General features: G+C 32.1%; 9 protein-coding genes and 1 pseudogene across 10 annotated transcripts, besides 4 other annotated features; 2 read left to right on the forward strand and 8 right to left on the reverse strand.

Annotated features, from left to right (window-relative positions):
• Positions 1–9551: part of a mobile genetic element that runs on past the window's edge.
• TVAGG3_0244900 (uncharacterized protein) lies at positions 7004–7231 on the reverse strand (the record flags this gene model as incomplete). The annotated part of the gene is made up of 1 exon (XM_051227816.1): positions 7004–7231. The coding sequence occupies one exon, from the start codon at positions 7229–7231 to the stop codon at positions 7004–7006; it is 228 nt and encodes a 75-aa protein (XP_051112802.1).
• TVAGG3_0244910 (Prim-pol domain family) lies at positions 8448–9139 on the reverse strand (the record flags this gene model as incomplete). Its single annotated transcript, XM_051227817.1, has 1 exon — positions 8448–9139. A coding segment is annotated over one exon (692 nt), but the record flags the coding sequence as incomplete, so codon positions are not given.
• A 1549-nt stretch (positions 9552–11100) lies between the features above and the next one.
• Positions 11101–11992: a mobile genetic element.
• TVAGG3_0244930 lies at positions 11210–11945 on the forward strand (annotated as a pseudogene). Its single transcript has one exon. A coding segment is annotated over exon 1 (736 nt).
• Positions 11993–13541: 1549 nt separating the features above from the next.
• On the reverse strand, positions 13542–14378 carry TVAGG3_0244940 (glycine-rich protein family; the record flags this gene model as incomplete). The annotated part of the gene is made up of 1 exon (XM_001303112.1): positions 13542–14378. One exon carries the CDS (start codon positions 14376–14378, stop codon positions 13542–13544), a length of 837 nt encoding a protein of 278 aa, XP_001303113.1.
• A 1900-nt stretch (positions 14379–16278) lies between these two features.
• TVAGG3_0244950 (glycine-rich protein family) lies at positions 16279–16809 on the reverse strand (the record flags this gene model as incomplete). Its single annotated transcript, XM_001303113.1, has 1 exon — positions 16279–16809. One exon carries the CDS (start codon positions 16807–16809, stop codon positions 16279–16281), a length of 531 nt encoding a protein of 176 aa, XP_001303114.1.
• A 5-nt stretch (positions 16810–16814) lies between these two features.
• Positions 16815–17453: a terminal%2Cinverted (terminal inverted repeat of Maverick-1A transposon ID:TVAGG3_0244960).
• Positions 16815–22339: part of a mobile genetic element that runs on past the window's edge.
• TVAGG3_0244970 (protein of unknown function, DUF4107 family) lies at positions 17454–17981 on the reverse strand (the record flags this gene model as incomplete). Its single annotated transcript, XM_001303114.1, has 1 exon — positions 17454–17981. The coding sequence occupies one exon, from the start codon at positions 17979–17981 to the stop codon at positions 17454–17456; it is 528 nt and encodes a 175-aa protein (XP_001303115.1).
• TVAGG3_0244980 (uncharacterized protein) lies at positions 17982–18206 on the reverse strand (the record flags this gene model as incomplete). Its single annotated transcript, XM_001303115.1, has 1 exon — positions 17982–18206. One exon carries the CDS (start codon positions 18204–18206, stop codon positions 17982–17984), a length of 225 nt encoding a protein of 74 aa, XP_001303116.1.
• On the reverse strand, positions 18207–18782 carry TVAGG3_0244990 (uncharacterized protein; the record flags this gene model as incomplete). The annotated part of the gene is made up of 1 exon (XM_001303116.1): positions 18207–18782. The coding sequence occupies one exon, from the start codon at positions 18780–18782 to the stop codon at positions 18207–18209; it is 576 nt and encodes a 191-aa protein (XP_001303117.1).
• On the forward strand, positions 19563–19991 carry TVAGG3_0245000 (protein of unknown function, DUF4106 family; the record flags this gene model as incomplete). The annotated part of the gene is made up of 1 exon (XM_051227818.1): positions 19563–19991. The coding sequence occupies one exon, from the start codon at positions 19563–19565 to the stop codon at positions 19989–19991; it is 429 nt and encodes a 142-aa protein (XP_051112804.1).
• Positions 21304–21997, reverse strand: TVAGG3_0245010 (uncharacterized protein; the record flags this gene model as incomplete). The annotated part of the gene is made up of 1 exon (XM_051227819.1): positions 21304–21997. A coding segment is annotated over one exon (694 nt), but the record flags the coding sequence as incomplete, so codon positions are not given.

Consider the following 22339-nt stretch of genomic DNA (forward strand, 5'->3'; position numbering starts at 1 on the left):
TTCTTCGTAAACACTTTGTCATGACTTCATCGTAAACACTTTGTCAAAACTTCTTCGTAAACACTTTGTCATGACTTCATCGTATATGTTTTGTCAAAACTTCTTCGTAAACACTTTGTCATGACTTCATCGTAAACACTTTGTCAAAACTTCTTCGTAAACACTTTGTCATGACTTCATCGTATATGTTTTGTCAAACTTCTTCGTAAACACTTTGTCATGACTTCATCGTAAACACTTTGTCAAACTTCTTCGTAAACACTTTGTCATGACTTCATCGTATATGTTTTGTCAAAACTTCATCGAATTTAAACGTATATGTTTTGTCATGATTCATCGTATATGTTTTGTTATGATTTCTTTCGTATATGTTTTGTCAAAACTTCATCGTAAACACTTTGTCAAACTTCTTCGTAAACACTTTGTCATGACTTCATCGTAAACACTTTGTCAAAACTTCTTCGTAAACACTTTGTCATGACTTCATCGTATATGTTTTGTCAAAACTTCATCGAATTTAAACGTATATGTTTTGTCATGATTTCATCGTATATGTTTTGTTATGATTTCTTCGTATATGTTTTGTCAAAACTTCATCGTAAACACTTTGTCAAAACTTCTTCGTAAACACTTTATCATGACTTCATCGTAAACACTTTGTCAAAACTTCATCGTAAACACTTTGTCAAAACTTCTTCGTAAACACTTTGTCATGACTTCATCGTATATGTTTTGTCAAAACTTCTTCGTAAACACTTTGTCATGACTTCATCGTAAACACTTTGTCAAAACTTCTTCGTAAACACTTTGTCATGACTTCATCGTATATGTTTTGTCAAAACTTCATCGTAAACTAAACGTAAATGTTTTGTTATGACTTCATCGAACTTAAACGTATATGTTTTGTCAAAACTTCATCGTATATGTTTTGTCAAAACTTCATCGTAAACTAAACGTAAATGTTTTGTTATGACTTCATCGAACTTAAACGTATATGTTTTGTCAAAACTTCATCGAACTTAAACGTATATGTTTTGTCATGATTTCATCGTAAATGTTTTGTTATGACTTCATCGAACTTAAACGTAAATGTTTTGTCGAAACTTCTTCGTAAACACTTTGTCAAAACTTCTTCGTAAACACTTTGTCATGACTTCATCGTATATGTTTTGTCAAAACTTCATCGAATTTAAACGTATATGTTTTGTCATGATTTCATCGTATATGTTTTGTTATGATTTCTTCGTATATGTTTTGTCAAAACTTCATCGTAAACACTTTGTCAAAACTTCTTCGTAAACACTTTGTCATGACTTCTTCGTAAATGTTTTGTCATGATTTCATCGTAAATGTTTTGTTATGACTTCTTCGTAAATGTTTTGTCATGACTTCATCGTAAATGTTTTGTTATGACTTCATCGAACTTAAACGTATATGTTTTGTCGAAACTTCTTCGTAAACACTTTGTCATGACTTCATCGTATATGTTTTGTCAAAACTTCATCGAACTTAAACGTATATGTTTTGTCAAAACTTCATCGTAAACACTTTGTCAAAACTTCTTCGTAAACACTTTGTCATGATTTCTTCGTATATGTTTTGTCAAAACTTCATCGAACTTAAACGTATATGTTTTGTTAAAACTTCTTCGTAAACACTTTGTCATGATTTCTTCGTATATGTTTTGTCAAAACTTCTTCGTAAACACTTTGTCATGATTTCTTCGTATATGTTTTGTCATGACTTCATCGAACTTAAACGTATATGTTTTGTCATGATTTCATCGTAAATGTTTTGTTATGACTTCTTCGTAAATGTTTTGTCATGACTTCATCATAAATGTTTTGTTATGACTTCATCGAACTTAAACGTAAATGTTTTGTCGAAACTTCTTCGTAAACACTTTGTCAAAACTTCTTCGAAAACACTTTGTCGAAACTTCTTCGTAAACACTTTGTCAAAACTTCTTCGTAAACACTTTGTCAAAACTTCTTCGTAAACACTTTCTCAAAACTTCTTCGTAAACACTTTGTCATGACTTCATCGTATATGTTTTGTCAAAACTTCATCGAAACTAAACGTAAATGTTTTGTCAAAACTTCATCGTATATGTTTTGTAATGATTTCTTCGTAAACACTTTGTCAAAACTTCTTCGTAAACACTTTGTCAAGACTTCTTTGTTTATTTTTTCTCAAAACTTCATCGAATTTAAACGTATATGTTTTGTCGAAACTTCTTCGTAAACACTTTGTCATGACTTCATCGTATATGTTTTGTCAAAACTTCATCGAAACTAAACGTAAATGTTTTGTCAAAACTTCATCGTATATGTTTTGTTATGATTTCTTCGTAAACACTTTGTCAAAACTTCTTCGTAAACACTTTGTCAAGACTTCTTTGTTTATTTTTTCTCAAAACTTCATCGAATTTAAACGTATATGTTTTGTCGAAACTTCTTCGTAAACACTTTGTCATGACTTCATCGTATATGTTTTGTCAAAACTTCATCGTAAACTAAACGTAAATGTTTTGTCATGATTTCTTCGTAAATGTTTTGTCGAAACTTCTTCGTAAATGTTTTGTCAAAACTTCTTCGTAAACACTTTGTCATGATTTCATCGTAAATGCTTTGTCAAAACTTCTTCGTAAACACTTTGTCATGATTTCTTCGTATATGTTTTGTCAAAACTTCTTCGTAAACACTTTGTCATGACTTCATCGTATATGTTTTGTTATGATTTCTTCGTATATGTTTTGTTATGATTTCTTCGTAAATGCTTTGTCGAAACTTCTTCGTAAACACTTTGTCAAGACTTCATCGTATATGTTTTGTCAAAACTTCATCGTATATGTTTTGTCAAAACTTCATCGAACTTAAACGTATATGTTTTGTCAAAACTTCTTCGTAAACACTTTGTCATGATTTCTTCGTATATGTTTTGTCAAAACTTCTTCGTAAACACTTTGTCATGATTTCTTCGTATATGTTTTGTCATGACTTCATCGAACTTAAACGTATATGTTTTGTCATGATTTCATCGTAAATGTTTTGTTATGACTTCTTCGTAAATGTTTTGTCATGACTTCATCATAAATGTTTTGTTATGATTTCTTCGTATATGTTTTGTCAAAACTTCATCGTAAACACTTTGTCAAAACTTCTTCGTAAACACTTTGTCATGACTTCATCGTAAACACTTTGTCAAAACTTCTTCGTAAACACTTTGTCATGACTTCTTCGTATATGTTTTGTCAAAACTTCTTCGTAAACACTTTGTCATGACTTCATCGTATATGTTTTGTCAAAACTTCATCGAAACTAAACGTAAATGTTTTGTCAAAACTTCATCGTATATGTTTTGTTATGATTTCTTCGTAAACACTTTGTCAAAACTTCTTCGTAAACACTTTGTCAAGACTTCTTTGTTTATTTTTTCTCAAAACTTCATCGAATTTAAACGTATATGTTTTGTCGAAACTTCTTCGTAAACACTTTGTCATGACTTCATCGTATATGTTTTGTCAAAACTTCATCGAAACTAAACGTAAATGTTTTGTCAAAACTTCATCGTATATGTTTTGTTATGATTTCTTCGTAAACACTTTGTCAAAACTTCTTCGTAAACACTTTGTCAAGACTTCTTTGTTTATTTTTTCTCAAAACTTCATCGAATTTAAACGTATATGTTTTGTCGAAACTTCTTCGTAAACACTTTGTCATGACTTCATCGTATATGTTTTGTCAAAACTTCATCGTAAACTAAACGTAAATGTTTTGTCATGATTTCTTCGTAAATGTTTTGTCGAAACTTCTTCGTAAATGTTTTGTCAAAACTTCTTCGTAAACACTTTGTCATGATTTCATCGTAAATGCTTCGTAAATGCTTCGTAAATGTTGCTGAATTCAGCATAAAAATATTTTTAGGTGAAGAGGTGAGATCTCACCTGTTTTTTCACCTCTGTTTTCACCCTGTTGAATTTACACCAAAAATATATTTTCTTTGAAAAGGTTAGATCTAACCTCATTTCATTCTATACACAATCTACATCATAGACGATTTAATAGATATAATACTTTACTGTTTCATCTGATATAAACATTATTTGGTGAAAGTATCCTAAAAATATTTGATGGACTTTAACTAAAATAATTTTTATCGTAGATGGTTAGATCTAACCTTTTCAAAGAAAATATATTTTTGGTGTAAATTCAACAGGGTGAAAAAAGAGGTGAAAAAACAGGTGAGATCTCACCTCTTCACCTAAAAATATTTTTATGCTGAATTCAGCAACATTTACGAAGCATTTACGAAGCATTTACGATGAAATCATGACAAAGTGTTTACGAAGAAGTTTTGACAAAACATTTACGAAGAAGTTTTGACAAAACATTTACGTTTAGTTTACGATGAAGTTTTGACAAAGTGTTTACGAAAAAGTTTCGACAAAGTATTTACGAAGAAATCATGACAAAACATATACGATGAAATCATGACAAAGCCTATACGATGAAATCATGACAAAACATTTACGAAGAAGTCATGACAAAACATATACGATGAAGTCATGACAAAGTGTTTACGAAGAAGTTTCGACAAAACATATACGTTTAAGTTCGATGAAGTCATGACAAAACATATACGATGAAGTCATGACAAAGTGTTTACGAAGAAGTTTTGACAAAACATATACGAAGAAATCATGACAAAGTGTTTACGAAGAAGTTTTGACAAAACATATACGTTTAAGTTCGATGAAGTTTTGACAAAACATATACGATGAAGTTTTGACAAAACATATACGATGAAGTTTTGAGAAAGTGTTTACGAAGAAGTTTTGACAAAGTGTTTACGAAGAAGTTTTGACAAAGTGTTTACGAAGAAGTTTCGACAAAGTGTTTACGAAGAAGTTTTGACAAAGTGTTTACGAAGAAGTTTCGACAAAACATTTACGTTTAAGTTCGATGAAGTCATAACAAAACATTTACGATGAAATCATGACAAAACATTTACGAAGAAGTCATGACAAAACATATACGATGAAGTTTTGACAAAGTGTTTACGAAGAAGTTTCGACAAAGCATTTACGTTTAAGTTCGATGAAGTTTTGACAAAACATATACGAAGAAGTCATGACAAATTGTTTACGAAGAAGTCTTGACAAAGTGTTTACGATGAAGTTTTGACAAAACATATACGAAGAAATCATAACAAAACATATACGATGAAATCATGACAAAACATATACGTTTAAATTCGATGAAGTTTTGACAAAGTGTTTACGAAGAAGTTTTGACAAAGTGTTTACGAAGAAGTTTTGACAAAGTGTTTACGAAGAAGTTTTGACAAAGTGTTTACGAAGAAGTTTCGACAAAACATATACGATGAAATCATGACAAAACATATACGTTTAAGTTCGATGAAGTTTTGACAAAACATATACGTTTAAGTTCGATGAAGTTTTGACAAAACATTTACGATGAAGTCATGACAAAACATTTACGTTTAGTTTACGATGAAGTTTTGACAAAGTGTTTACGAAGAAGTTTCGACAAAGTGTTTACGAAGAAGTTTCGACAAAGTGTTTACGAAGAAGTTTTGACAAAGTGTTTACGAAGAAGTTTCGACAAAACATTTACGTTTAAGTTCGATGAAGTCATAACAAAGCCTATACGATGAAATCATGACAAAGTCATAACAAAACATATACGATGAAGTCATGACAAAACATTTACGTTTAGTTTACGATGAAGTCATGACAAAGTGTTTACGAAGAAGTTTCGACAAAACATTTACGAAGAAGTCATGACAAAGTGTTTACGAAGAAGTTTTGACAAAGTGTTTACGAAGAAGTTTCGACAAAACATTTACGTTTAAGTTCGATGAAGTCATAACAAAGCCTATACGATGAAATCATGACAAAGTCATAACAAAACATATACGATGAAGTCATGACAAAACATTTACGTTTAGTTTACGAAGAAGTTTCGACAAAGCATATACGAAGAAGTCATGACAAAACATTTACGAAGAAGTCATGACAAAACATATACGATGAAGTTTTGACAAAACATATACGATGAAGTTTTGACAAAGTGTTTACGATGAAGTTTTGACAAAGTGTTTACGATGAAGTTTTGACAAAGTGTTTACGATGAAGTTTTGACAAAGTGTTTATGATGAAGTTTTGACAAAGTGTTTACGATGAAATCATAACAAAACATATACGAAGAAGTTTCGACAAAGCATTTACGATGAAGTTTTGACAAAGTGTTTACGATGAAGTTTTGACAAAGTGTTTACGATGAAGTCATGACAAAACATTTACGTTTAGTTTACGAAGAAGTTTCGACAAAACATATACGAAGAAGTTTCGACAACTTCAAAGAGGAAGAATAAAAAAATCTAAGCTAATTTTATTTTTTTTTATAAAATTTTATCTCATATGAAAGAACATGAATTTAGAATATTCGGAACTCATGACAGAAGAAGAGAACGAAGAACATGTAAAAGATTATGCAAAATTTCTGAAGGTATATAAAGCTTATGAAAAAGCGTATGAAAAGTTTATACATTGGGGAATTGTTGTAAAATATCCATATGAAGACTAACCAAAAATATATTTTTGAATAACTGATGGTGTTACCATGTTACCATGTGCTACCAGGTTATTTAACTTCTTTTAAAAATGATGACAACATGACATTTTGACAACAAGTACGAAAGGAGGAAGGCATTTATGAATTATTTTTGAATAACTGATGGTGTTACCATGTTACCATGTGCTACCAGGTTATTTAACTTCTTTTAAAAATGATGACAACATGACATTTTGACAACAAGTACGAAAGGAGGAAGGCATTTATGAATTATTTTTGAATAACTGATGGTGTTACCATGTTACCATGTGCTACCAGGTTATTTAACTTCTTTTAAAAATGATGACAACATGACATTTTGACAACACAGCAGGATTAATGCAAAAATAAATTCCAATCATACTTTATAAAGCTTCATTTACAGGTATTTCATCGTCAGTAAATGAATCCTCATTATCGTTTGGTTCAACCTGTTTATATAATCCTTTCATTTCTTCTTTCAAAACATAACACCATGTTTGTTTACCGTCTATTCTTCTATGTTTCCTATCACATTTATCCTTAATACTCATTTGGAAATTCTTGTCTTTCATGTCTGATGGTTTGCAGAATAGAGCATTTTTACACGTCATACCTGCACACAATTCATCATAATGTGTATTTATCCATACATCTAAAGGATTTGTTGATAATTCAATTAAATCTTGTTTGGCTTCAGTCATCGGAATGATTCGTACATTAAATGATGAAAGGTCATATTGCATAAAATATGTTAAAAGGTTATCATAAAATTCCTTTGTGCATGAATCCATTAAATTCTTGAAGTAATCAAATTGACCCTTAAATTTACCATTAACTCTTAAAACCACGTATCTTCTGTCTCCAACTTCAATTTTGACAGGGTAAACGTTATTAGTTACGAAAATGAAGTTTGCAACGTTCTGAGCAGTTCTTCTGGGTTGATTCTTTTCATTAATTCTAATCTCATTATCCGTTATAATTGATTTCAAAGCGTTGAAGTTTGCGAGTCTATCTTCACCTACATTCTTGAGTTCATTAAGTACAAGAAACATTTTATTCTCAACTACTGAATTGAAATTACCCGTTAGCTCACCTATTTCGGTAATGTTTTTGCATGAATAACCGGCGAGAAGTTCAGAAATAATGTCTGTAAATCTGTTTTTACCTGTTCCCTGAAGTCCTTTCAAAATAATTGCTGTTTCATTCTTGATTCCAGGATGTTGAATCATTGATGCAATCCAGCCGAGTAGGTATTTATACACTTCATCGTTATTATCACAAATGGCTTCTTTAATGAAATTCATAAACATCTCAATTTTTGAGTAATCAGGCTTTTCGAGAATGTTGTATTTATAACCTTGAAACGTTGAGAAAACATCCGGGGAATCAGATTTAAAGCAAACACCCTTAACGGTTAATGGGGATAATTGATTTAGTAGTACATCCCATGCTGTTATTGTTTTACCTTCTTCTTTAAATAATTTAATCATTTTGAGTGACTCTTTCATGTTTGATTGAAGAACGAATGATATTTGATTCATTTTGTCGTGGATATTATAGTCCTTTTGAATGAAATATTTATTTCCACAATCTACAAAACGGATTACACGTGATAAATCCTCAATTACTTCAGAACTGTTTTTATACCGATGATTTTCAGCCTTGCGTCTAATATCTGTTATCAAAAACGAGTCATCAAGTTTTATATCAAATGTTATTTTTGGCTTACGTAATAAAGGTAAAACGTATTCATCATAATATTCCTTTTGATATAGTTTTAGAATCTTCACCAAAACAAATGGAGAAGTCATTAAATGTGCATATCTACTACGTGCTTTTTCAAAATTACTTTTTGCATTTTCTGTTAAACTGCAGAAGTTATAAACGTTATCGTATGCTTCATTAATCAAATGATTAGGTAACGAATTAATTGCTTGAAACAGTGTGAATAATGTTATTTCTTTTTCTAAATTCATGTTTCCACCGTCATTATGTACTTCAAAATCACTGATGCCATCAACTATGCTCTGGGCAAGTTTATCGTCAATGTTTACATCTTTGTTTTCATTCATGATAGTCTTTATTTCTTCATTCTTTTGTTCAACTCTTACCTTAATATTCAAATCATTTAATATATCATTCACTGTTCTAGTTAATGTTGAATCGTAACTTCCACGAATGAATGAGTATGTATTGATTGGTTCTGTTGCATTCTTGCGAACTCTTGAATCAGCCATAACTACTAAAGAACGCTTTGAATCATCCATTGAAGTCATTATATCAATATCATAATCATTGCAGGAATAGCATTTAATCATTCTGTTCGAAACTGCATAGAAGAAATTAGTGTTGCAATAAATGTGAAGACCTCCTGAAGCGGTTTTAACGATAACATCTTTATCCGAAAGTTTTGATAGAATGTCTTTTCTAACTGTTTCTTTAAGTTCATCATTGTACGATTTATTGATATCAACATCTATAATAGTTAAATTTGGAATTTTATTTACTAATAAAGCCACACCAGTTTTCCTTCCTCTTCCTCCATCGTGTTTGAGGTAGTTATGTAAATCAATCTTATTTTCACCAATTCTTTCGTTGAGGGTTTTAGTTTCTGCCACAACTAATTCCTCAGCTAATGAATCAATAACTTTTTCATCAGAAATGATATAGTTGCTGTTGTTGTTTGTTGCTGTCATTTAGATAGGAATAAAAAAATAAAAATAATTTTAAAACTAACTTTATTTTTGGACTGCATCAAATTTCCTGGACTGTTGTCTAAATGTCATGTTGTCATCATTTTTAAGAGAAGTTAATTAACCTGGTAGCACATGGTAACATGGTAACAGTGAAAACATTAACGTAAACATAAACGTAAACATTAATGTAAACATAAACGTAAACATTAACGTAAACATAAACGTAAACATTAATGAAAACATTAACGTAAACATAAACGTAAACATAAACGTAAACATTAATGAAAACATTAACGTAAACATAAACGTAAACATAAACGTAAACATTAATGAAAACATTAACGTAAACATAAACGATAAAATTTATTTCCTGGACTGTTGTCAAAATGTCATGTTGTCATCATTTTTAAGAGAAGTTAATTAACCTGGTAGCACATGGTAACATGGTAACAGTGAAAACATTAACGTTTAAGTTCGACAAAACATTTACGATGAAATCATGACAAAACATATACGATGAAATCATGACAAAACATATACGTTTAGTTTCGATGAAGTTAGTGTCTATGTTATACAGTAATGTTAGTCATGAATGTTTGTCCTAAGTGTTGGCGTTAGTGTTGAAAAATAATGTTTGTCCTACATGAAGCCGTACAAGCGTTTGAATTTGTTTATGAATAAAATTACACTCTTGTTTTCTGTATCTATCATACAAACATAAGCAGCACCTGTTTTTGTAAAGTTTATATGAAGTTTTCGATAGTTAAGACCTGTATAATAATAGAATGCGTCTTCATTCTCAACATAGTAGTAGAACTCAAACGAATGCTTACCATAATCTGTTATTTCAACAGCTTCGTCAGATATTTCATCAACGAACTCATAAACTATATCGCCATACTTGCTTTTATTTCTATTGTTTTCAGATCTAGAACACCAACGAAGGTTTTTACATTCATACTATGAAGGATGGTAGAGTTCAGTTTAGAAAGATAAAGCAACCATTAGATAAAGAAGGAATTTTGAGAAAGATTAAACTTCATGAGGACAACATTGCTGAACTTAAGAAGAAGCTAGAAGAGTTGGAGAAAGGAAGAGAGTTATAAAGCAATGAATTCACCAGGGTGAAAAAGAGGTGAAAAAAGAGGTGAGTTTTCATCACTTCACCTAAATTTATTTTTGTGCTATGTTTTCATACGTGTGAGGGTGGTGATATCATTAATTTTTAAGTTTATTTTTTATTTTATTTTTATTTTATTTTTATTTGGATGTAAATGACAGAACAAAAGCAACTCATACAAATCGAAAAATATAACAAACATACATTTAAACATTTATTCTTCCTTCCTGAGCATAACATGTTCTTTCAAATACATCCGAGACCAGTTGACTTTTCATTGACTGTGTATAAAGATAGAAATAGTTATATCATTAAACCATACGATGACGAAGGTAAGTTATGTAAATTGTACGTTAAGAAGTTAGAGAAAGTTTATGGCTTCAAGTATGACTACAATAGGGTTAACACTGATGATGAAGATATTGAGGAAAATTTATGAGAACATTAGTGAAGTCGTTAGTGAGAACGATAGTGAGAACGTTTATTTTTACATTAATGAGTTCGTTAGTGAAGTGAAGTGGTTGGCGGCTTTGTAAATATTTAAGGTTAAGTTAGTGTTTATGTTTGTGTTGTAAAATATACGTTAGTGGTTTTGTAAAGTGTCAAATTCACATATAATGGGTAAGTAGGTGCGCAGTGCCACCATACCTAACTAACCCATACTAACTCCAATTAGATAAATATAACGCCATCAAAAATAACCAGAAGATCGAGCGCCATATAAAAACCGTTATCACTGATAGCTACAAAAATTATATTCTTGACTGCTTTCAAAAAGAACTTGAGAAAACAATTTTTTCTATCAAACAATACAACGTAAGTGATCTTTCTTTGGCTAAGAACGAGATTTCTCCATATGGTTCCATAAAATCGAGTTCATTGTTCGAAAATATTCCAGTTCATGATGCAGATATACTCAAATCGATCGATCTAACAGATAAAGATACAATGATCACTAAGTTTATTAATGAAAAAAGAGAAAAAATTATGGCATTATTTAATGAAACATTAAATCATCCAGATTTTAATTTATCCACTCCAATTCAAACTAATTTTGAGCATGCCGATACAAATCAAGGTTCAGATGCTCCAATTCGCTCCGAAAATTCAAATATTGCAGACTCTACAGATTTAGAACCAGAAAATCAAAACCATCCTTCTACAAATCAAATGTCTAGTAATCTAGAACATAAGCTGGATCTTCTTGATCATATTGAAAAACAATTATCGAAAATGCGCTCGTTATTGGGAATTCTTCCTACTACAAATGCTATTGTTGGGCCGTCAAAACAAGTTTCAGTTAATAGCAAGCAAAATTCTGAAAAAAATAAGAAAAAATCTTCCATAACAACAAAATCAAACAATAAAAAACAAAATTCATCCGACAATCCTCCTAAACGTAAAGCTCCTATTTCGGAAAGGATTCTCAGCGATAATAACTTATATTTTCAAGTTCATCGAAAGAGATCGAAAAGCAAACGTTCCACATCTACAGAGAAAAAGTATTGATATATGAAGTCTAATTCCTTTTATAACTACTATATTTTTATTCTTATCAATTTATTAAGATCGTTTCATATTTCGCTTATGAAATATATATCTAAATAATCTACTAATATGAAATTTTGTGTCAATGCAAAAGTATGTTAGTTTCACAAAAAAGAGATTGAATAAGAATTTGAGTATTGGATGTTTTTGTCGAAATGGATGTTTTTCGCAATATATTCTACGCCTTTCCCTCAATGCATAGATATCATTGTCAAATGATTGAATACAAATGTTAGGAGGATCCACGTATTTTATCCCTTGTTCACAACATTTAAAGAATTCTTTTACAGGATTAATTTCATCCAATTGTGCATAATCGTATTTGTAACAGTCCTTTGAATCTGGATTATGGAAACAAAATTCAATTGTATTTTCGATTTGTGATGCTTTTGATAATTCTTCGAAAAAGGAAATGACCTTCTCTGGTGTTTTCATTTCTGGTTTCTTCAGGAATGCCAAGATTAGTTTTTCACAAACAATGCCCAAAATGCAGAGATTCTCCTCTGTATAAGTATCCCTATTAAAATCGTAATAAAAAAGAAAACTTCTAATAGCACGTTTTGCAACGTTATCAAAATCTTCGTCATTCAACTGAATTCCCCTAGTAAATGGAATAAAATCATTAAGAAAACGCATCCAAAGCCTTTTGTATTCCCAATCTTGAGGAATATCTAATTTACGTAGATAGTCAATGACATCTGCTGGAATGTTGAGTTTGAATGTTATAATAGGGTAATCGTATCCTTGAGGAACATAATCAATTGTGTAAGCTTTCGAAAATTTAACTTCTCGATCGAATTTCATGTTAAACCACCATATGTTGTAATGCAATATGATTGATTTTAACAGCTCGTGAAGGTAATCGTTTATTCGGCTGAACGACAGAAATGTGAATAAGTCTTTCATTTATAATGACAAAAATTATGAAAATTTTGATGATAAATTTAAATTTATAAATTTTTATTATAACACATTCTTAAATTTATCTACAGGCAAAAAAAGATTGACAGAAAATTTGAATTGAAAAAGTTGTAATTTGACAAACATTTTTTTAATCGGTTATGAGTGTAAAACCCCTCAGTTATTGAGTGCTTTGACAGATGTCGATGCTATTAGATGTTAAATCAAAATTCATCGATTTGAATTTGTAATGTCCTCCCTTTGTTGCTAAAAAAATCGCCTCAAAAAATGGCAAATCTGGTTGTTTTGGGTATTTTATTTTATTTATCATTTCTATCAAGGGAAAATTGACTACTTTGAAAGACCAAGAATGTACGCATATTTAGTGTCAGAAAGTTTACAAATGTTTACTTTCTTACAAACAAAGTCTCAGAAATTAATTTCCTTTCTCAATAATTACAAGCACAGTCTGGAAATAAGAGTGACCAACTATTGAACCTTTGCCTATATTAAATTTCTACATGAAAATCGTGTTTCTCTTTGGGTAAATTGGTGTAAGATTTTCCATAATTTAACCGCGATATCTCCTTCTTAACTTCACGGATTAATTATCTCAAATTTCTTAAAATTATTGATTAGGGGTGAAAAAGATTTTCTTTAAACAAATAAAGTAAGACAATTCATGGTAAAAACAAAATATTGAAAAGCATAGATGATGAAGTTGTTGTTGACTATATTGGAAGGTTTGCAAACAACTCCATTTCTTTCGAGGGTGAATGGATCTGATGGTTGGATTCGAATGTATCCATTTCCGGAGTGACCGGTGACGATCTTATTTTGTGGTGATTTGAAAGTTTTGTCACCACCAAGCAAAACAACATTATACAGATCGGGTGATGCATAACTACTTCCACCACCACCACCTGCTAAATCTGCGCCACCACCACCGCCGAAATAACCACTTCCCCCTCCACCAGCCGCTGCATCTGCACTGCAAGCAACATTACCACCTTTTAGATATTTTCCCATGGATGCATTTACTGCAAGATAGCCGACTGTACCTACGTAAACTCCACCATCTCCTGGACGCGATGATGTTGCTCCTTTGCCTCGAACTTTTTTAGCATCTTCTGGATCTACATGTAAGGAATCGCCCAGCGCATCACCTGCGTATGGGCCTCCAACTCCGCCAAAGAACTCACTCGTATAGTAGCCTGAGCCACCTCCTGCACCGGATATCAAGAGAATTTGTTTTCCATATGGATCACTCGAAATAAATATAGCAGATCCTCCTGTGCAGGACTGTCTATTCTTGCAGGCTTTATTTTTGCCACCTTCATATTGTTCAGTGGTAAAATTTTCGTTTCCACACTTTCCTTTGGCACCAACATAAGCATAAAGCGTAGTTTGTGTATCAAGTTTCAGAATTGCTTCTGAGTATGCACCATGGCCAGCTACAGAGTTGAAGGAACCACCTTGGGCACCCCAAATCATCAAGAGCCATGTTCCTTTTGGAAGTATTACCTCTGTAATTTTATTTACAGTTGTAAAATTTATTGAAGACAATTTATTTTAGCGTTGGGAGTTCAATATATTTTGAATATTGATCTTAAATTGAAACCGACGTTGTTTAAATCTAATGATGCGGCATTTTTTGAACATGTTTTTACAATTATATTGTTGCATAAAAATTGAACTGGATTTAGGGAATACAATTGGAATTTGATTAGAATAAATGAAATAAAGGGAGTTAACTGTAATAAGCATGAAATATCTAGTATTTTAGAGCTATCTCATCAAAATTTGAGCTCACTCCTGGGATACAAAATATTCAATTGTTTTATGTCAAATAACCTTATTATAAAAACCTTATTACGACGAAAAACCTTAAATTAACTTTAATTTTGTCAGAATGTATTCAATACAAAGTTCGAAAACTTGAAGAAAATATATTACTTTTTTATAAAATTATACAAATAAAGCAAGACAATTGATGTTAAAAATAAAATATCGAAAAGCATAGATGATAAAATTATTATTTACTTGGTTTGAGCAATTGCAAACAACTCCATTTCTTTCGAGGGTGAATGGATCTGATGGTTGGATTCGAATGTATCCATTTCCGGAGTGACCGGTGACGATCTTATTTTGTGGTGATTTGAAAGTTTTGTCACCACCAAGCAAAACAACATTATACAGATCGGGTGATGCATAACTACTTCCACCACCACCACCTGCTAAATCTGCGCCACCACCACCGCCGAAATAACCACTTCCCCCTCTAGGGTTGTTAAAAATATCAAAAATTAGCGTTTTGAAGACACCATGGTGTCTTATAATTTTCCCTTCCTTATTGGCGTGTAGAAATAAATGCGCCAATAGATTGAAGAAGAAGAATTGTTTTTCTCTTAATGAACCTTAATCCTTTTGATATAAGAATATTAAAAACATTAATATAATTTCGATTTCGGAAATTAAATTTCCAAATTTTTTGTCGATTTCGGAAATAACAGGATCCCGCATCCAACACGCAACAACAAAACACAAAACACACTTTTTGGTTCTTTCATCGTTTTAATCGTAATTTATGTAATACATGATTTGGATAAATTTTACAAAAATAGAACCTATATTATATTCTTTTCAAAGATTCTTGCAAATCATCAAAAATAATTGTATTTTAAAAAACGATCAAATTATCCTTTCATGATTTTAAACTTAAATTAGTTTTTATGATTGACTAAAGCAATCATATTTATTCATCATTAAATAAACAAAAAAATAATATTTGAGAGTTATTTCAAAAAAAACACATTGAATTTATTAATTTGTCTCAATTTCAGTATTATAAATTTTTATAATTTCAATATTTTGAAATACACTTTTTAATATTTCAATATTTATGATATTTCAATGTATTAAGTGGTCTCAAATTGAGCTTCTCAAATATAAGTTGGCCTATTCAAATAATAAAATTAAATAATATTTAAAATAATAAATAAAAGTGATTAAGGTCATAGCAAAACGGCTGTTTCAGTCATTAATTCTTAAAAATAAAAAGGGTAAAAACTAAATACAATGGGTAAAATTCAATAGTGTCTGTGCTATCGTTCAATTTGAAGGTGTCTTTTGAAACCGCAAGACACATTGAATTTTTGAATAGTGTATTATGGTTTGACAGACACCAATGAAAAAAATAAAATGATATTTATTTTAAATATATAAGATCCTTATATAAAATATAAATATTTTATCGTTTTATTTTCTTGTTTTAGAAATGTTTTTTATTGAAAAATCAATAAAACTAACTCCAAAATAAAATTTTTGATTTAAAGACACTATGATGACACCAGGCAAATCTTCCAAGACACCTATCGTCGGGAATCTAACAACCCTATCCCCCTCCTCCAGCTGATCCCTCTGCGCTGCAAGCAGCATCACCACCTTTCAAATATTTTCGCTTTGTTCCGTTTATTGCATCCCAGCCAGTGGCCCCAACATAAACTCCACCATCTCCTGGACGAGATGATGTTGCTCCTTTGCCTCGAACCTTTTTGGCATTTTCTGAGTCCAAATTTGTCGCATCTCCGAGAGCATCGCCAGCGAATGGGCCTCCAACGTCTCCAAAGAACTCGTTTTTATAATACCCAGAGCCACCTCCTGCACCAGAGACAAGGAGGATGTGTTTTCCATATGGATCAGTCGATATGAATGTCGCAGCTCCTCCAGTGCAGGAACTTTTTAAGCAAATCTTGTTTTTGCCACCTTCAAACTGTCCGGTGGTAAATTCTGAATTTCCGCACATCCCTTTAGCTCCAACATATGCGTAAAGTGTTTTTATTTTATCAAGAATCAGAATTGCTTCTGAGTAAGCACCATGACCACCTGATGGATCGAAGGATCCACCTTGGGCTCCCCATATCATAATTAAGTTAGTATACAAGTCTTGGGTACGGCGGCACTGCGTTCCACCTTACCCAATACTTGTGAATTTGACACTTTACAAAGCCGCCAACCACTTCACCTCACTAACGACTTCGCTAACAACTTCACTAATGAAAAAATAAACGTTCACACTAACGTTCCCACTAATGTTCTCATTTACAAAAGTATTGCAGCGCTTCCCATTGCTGTGCTTCACACAATAGTTCATATTCTTCAGTATCGCTGCTGTCACTCCAATCGTCAGAGTCAAAATCACTGTCAAAATAAATGTATGTAAGTTTTGACAAAGCTAATGAAACACGCTTACCGTTTGTATCTATTGCTTTTATATATCTCCCATTATGTTTGTTGTCGTAAACGCTCAAACTAACTTTACCCTTTCTCCCTCGTATCTGATAGAATGTATTTTCACGAGGAACGAAGAACAAATTCTTGAACTCATGACCGTTGTAGTTTGTTATCTCAATAGTTTTCGTCATTTATATAAAAATAAAATAAAAAATAAACTTAAAAATAAATGATATCACCACCCTCACACGTATGAAAACATAGCACAAAAATAATGTTTATGTTAGAATGTTAGATCTAACACGTTTTCTAACCTCATTTCTAACCCTGTTGAATTCATTGCTTTATAACTCTCTTCCTTGGTTTCTTTTTAGTTGCTTTCTTCACGTCTGTCTCCAACTTGACTGTCTTTCTTCTTCGGCCGTAATGATACCAGTTACTTCCACCAGTCAATGGGTCAAATGGTCTTTCGTAAGGGTTTCCATACATTCCATAGGGACCATACGGAAGAACTACTAGTGGAGAAGAAACATTTTCTTTAGTTCCATCGACTCTATTTAAATGCATTGTTTCACCTTTCATCTGGTCATTAAAGTCTTTTGCGTGTTTTGCAAACTCATCGTCCTTTCCTAAAGCATTTTCTGACTCAGTCGCAACCAAATTGGATACTTTATTTATGAGCCCTATTTTATTTAATCTTAACTTCTTTGCAACCCAGCCTCCAATCTTCCCTTTATTTGCATCTAATGTCTTCGAAACCCTTCCTCCACTCATTTTATTTACTGCGTCATAAGCTCCAAGTGCTTTTGCTCCAAATGCTAATGCTTTTGTTCCCATTGCGCCTAAAGCTGCCCAAGCTACCATTTACCCCATATTAAAATCATCTCTCTTCAATATTATCTCATAAAAGTTCTCGTTACTGGAGAAAGTCAATGAAACATAAGCGTTCTCACGGGCTTCGCCTTCACCGCTTTGCGGTCTATCTAACTTCTTTCTTATCTCATCTATACGCTTCAAAATGTCTGAACAATTGCTAACATCTTCTACAACAGTTATTTCATCATGAATGACCTTCAAGAACAAGCTCATTTAATATGCTATTAAAATCATCTCAATAATGAGTCCATCCTTTCCATCTTTAGGTAGCACAACATCTTTCATTGAAGAAGGTTCGACAAGTCTTATGTTAAACTTACTGACAAAGTTTGTTATACTATAATGCTTCGGTGGTGAATACATGTAGTTTGAAAGACATAATATAGATTCTTCAGCAAATTCACTTATACTGGATTTTATAACAATGTTCTCACGAGACCAAATGCCACCAATTGACAATCTTGTAAGCAATCCTGCTGAACCTTCAACTGTAAACGTCGATGGTAACATTCCACGAAGGTCATCTATTGACATCTTTGAGTCACTGAATTTAAAGATTTTCTTAAAGCAATCGTCATTATCTAACCATGCAATAGCTTTGAAGTTTTCATTCGAATATACATCTGCTTCATTAAATGTAAAACCTGACTTCTTTGCAGAGATGACTTTAAAATCTATTGCATTTGTTTCAAAATTATATGCTATGGTAACTTCTGAAGGTAATGGATGCCCTTCCGCAGTCAGTTGTTCTCTCACTACCGTTTGAAGCTTTGTATTAAAAACTTTCATGTCATCTCCTGTATCTAAGTTCACATACACAGCAACAGGGAAACTATCTTGCTTCTTTGTTTCATCATTATATCTCAAAACATTAAAGTTCTTCAATAATATTGTTCTTCTGCTGGAATACTTCGAACCTGTCTGATTTCAATAGCTTTCTCACCTCCTACATACTCTACCCAGTGTCTTGGATATTCATAAGTATACTGACTTTCTTGAATTTTGGTTGGTTTCATCATAACATGTTCATAGTATATCTTTATACTCTTGTCAGTTAGACTCGGTGCTATGTTCTGAATATTTCTGACTTGCATTTTTAATGGAGATAAAATGAAGCATTTAATACATGACGTAGATGAAGACATGAATGAAACCACAGATAAACTTAACTCTTCTCTCATTCTTCCTTTCAGTAAGGACTATGAGTTCTGTTCAAATGGTGTTTATTTCTATTGTGGAAAGATGGGTTCAGGTAAGACATTTAACCTCATTCGTCATATACTCATAACAGAACGTTTAGGAAACGACTCTTACTATGACCAAATCATTATATCAGCAACTTCAGACTCTATGGACTCAACAGCGAAAACATTTATGTCAAAAGTTCAAGCCTCTGTCGTTAAAGTTCCAGACAGTGAACTCATTGAATTTCTTCAACGTTACATTCGACGTAAGAGGAAATATTATGTCATCGTAGAGTTCATACAGTCAGGAATGCAAAAGACTTCAGAAGAGATGGAAAGAATTATTGACAAACACCACTTACGACAATACTCAGGAGTTTACGATATGAAACGACTTACAAACTACATTCTGTCAAAACTTTCAAAATACCCCTTCAAAAAGTATCCTTCAAACACTCTGCTCGTTTGTGACGACTTCGCCGGAAAAGGTTTAGTGTCAAAACCAGACTCACCATTAGCTAACATCATTACTAAAGTCAGACATTACCATTTAACTGTAGCAATACTTATGCAAACATGGAGGTTTTTAGCTTTAAACATAAAACGTCTCATAACTGACTTCGTTATCTTTCAAGGTTTCTCACGTTATGATATTGAACTCATTTGGAAACAGTCAGGTATAACATTACCTTTTGAAGAAATTTGGGAAGCATATAAGTCTCTCATCTCTCCTCGTTCATACCTTGAGATTCATATCATGACTAATACCATTAAAGTCAAAAATATTCCATGGGAACGACCAACATTGTTTTAAAGTTTAACCTTCAATTGACTGATGGTAAACAAATTCCATGCATCTCTGTCGCCATTTCTGTTAATATTTTTGCTGTCATTCATATCATCACTTCCCCATCCGTTAGCTTTTGAGGATATGCGTTAGAATAGCTGTTCTTAAATGAAGGCTTTTCACCTTTGAGAGATAAACTCTATAACTTTCTGCATACTTTATGTTTGAACCTCCTGAGCCATCATTGACATAAATTTTTATAGGCTTCCACCCTTTGTTCATATTCCTGCTTCTTCCCTTTGCTCTTTTGTTCAGTAGTTCTACATCTTTATACACAGCACCTGTCTCAGTGAATTCAACAATATTTTCATTCGTTAGCTTTACATTCAAACCCTTGTCGAGTATATTGTTCATTTCATACATATAAAGGTTTTTATTCTATATGAAATGAGAAGCAAATCCATCTTAGCTGGTGCCGTTAATGTTCCAATTGAACCAACATCAAATGTTGACTCACGAACGACAAACAATATTGTCATAAAGAACTATAGTTCAGAGTGTTTGAAAGAGCCAGAACCAGAGCTGAAATCCGTGATTTAAACACAGCTTCAAACGCTAACGCTACATCAGATGTTAAGTTAGAGTATCCACCACTGGACCAAATTCTTTCAAGAGAAGCCAACGACAACCCTTACATAAATGTTCAAACAAATCCTTCAGATAACGTAGACCATTACCTTCTTCAGTTATACCAAACAATTTTTACTCAAAGACGATAAGAAGCTTTGATAAATCTTATAAGTAAGAACCAAATAATTCTAAAAAGGAGGACCTTGAAAATGTTATATCACGAATAACAGGAAAGCAATGTGTCATTGACTATCTCGACCCTGAAATCGAATGCTGTGGTCAACACCAATATATCATGAAAATAGGTAACATCCGCATCATTGAAACACCAGGAACTACAGGAGTTGAGTTTAAGTATAAATATTCGAACGAGTATACAAAACTATCTACTGACTATAAACTTTGTTTGAAATATGTTTTAGTAAATTAAAGCAACTTATAGTATCTATCCAAAACTTCTTCAACAGTATCGAATTCATCTTCATAATGCAAACCTAATCTTATTGACTTGGTGCAGTTTTCACTAACACAATATTTTTCTGTTCTCTTGACTGACATAACTAACTCATTTGTTTCATCAAACAGCAACAACCAAAGTTCATGACCTAATACATAACATTCATACTTTATATTTTTAGCTCTGAGTTCTCTTGTAAGCTGTTGCATTTAATATTTTCTAAAAAGTCAACTTCAACAGTCATTCGCACTGGTGCCTTCAGTTCTACAGGCTCTCCTTGAATGTCAACAAGTCTGAATTGCATGTCTTTCAAATTATGAGGACTAATGCGAACCCATTTACCTAAATGAGTTGCTATGACAGGAACGTTTGGAATGAACATTGAATTGACTGCATAACAGAAGGATTTATATTCTACTGAACCTTTACTATTAACTCCTGAAATACCTGTGACATTAGCTATTTTTGACTCAATGTACAAACAATTACCATAACATACGTATGGAACAGATTTCATCTCAATCGTTTTGTCAACACTTTTCAAAGGAAATGTCATATGGTATGCTCCCAAAAGAAGTTGTACTCTATGACTCATTCTTGGTATCTTAAACTCCTTCGCATAACTGAACTTCAAAACTCCTGCAATAAGTTTAACATTCATTAAGTTTTCTTCGTTATCCTTGTTTATTGTAGTATTTATGAGAGCATTTAACACTCCAGCTAATGTTTCCATCTTATATTCTACATTATTGTGAAATCTTATTTCATGCTTCTTTCCATCTATTTCAAGCTCCATGAAATCTGTTTCGTCAGTTATAACGAATGAAGCGATAGTATTGAAGTCAACCATTCTGAATGCAAGCGCCTCATTCTGTAGACCTAAGTTTGTTTGTAGCTTTACTGTCCCGTATTCGTTTGGGTCTGTACTTTGCAAATAGAACAACATTTTATTCTCATTAAAATATGAGTATAGCTGCATATGCGTATGAAGCTGACAGAGCTAAACGTTTATATTTTGGTCAATACTCTCTCACACTTACTGACAAATATATTGGTATCAGTGATGGAAATACCGAGAAATACATAACATGGAAGGACTATGAAAAGTTTGACCCCATTTTTAACTCCATGCACTATGCCATTCATTGTAAATGGTGAAGTTGTCATGAAGAACGACACAACAGTATATAAGTCTGTTCATGAAGCGTTAGAATATATGTTGAATTATAATCCCGAAAGATTTGATCCAAGCACTACACCATGTGCAATGCCTTTTATTAAGGACGGT

This window comes from Trichomonas vaginalis, chromosome IV, assembly GCF_026262505.1.
Source record: "Trichomonas vaginalis G3 chromosome IV, whole genome shotgun sequence".
Classification (NCBI taxonomy): Eukaryota; Parabasalia; order Trichomonadida; family Trichomonadidae; genus Trichomonas; species Trichomonas vaginalis.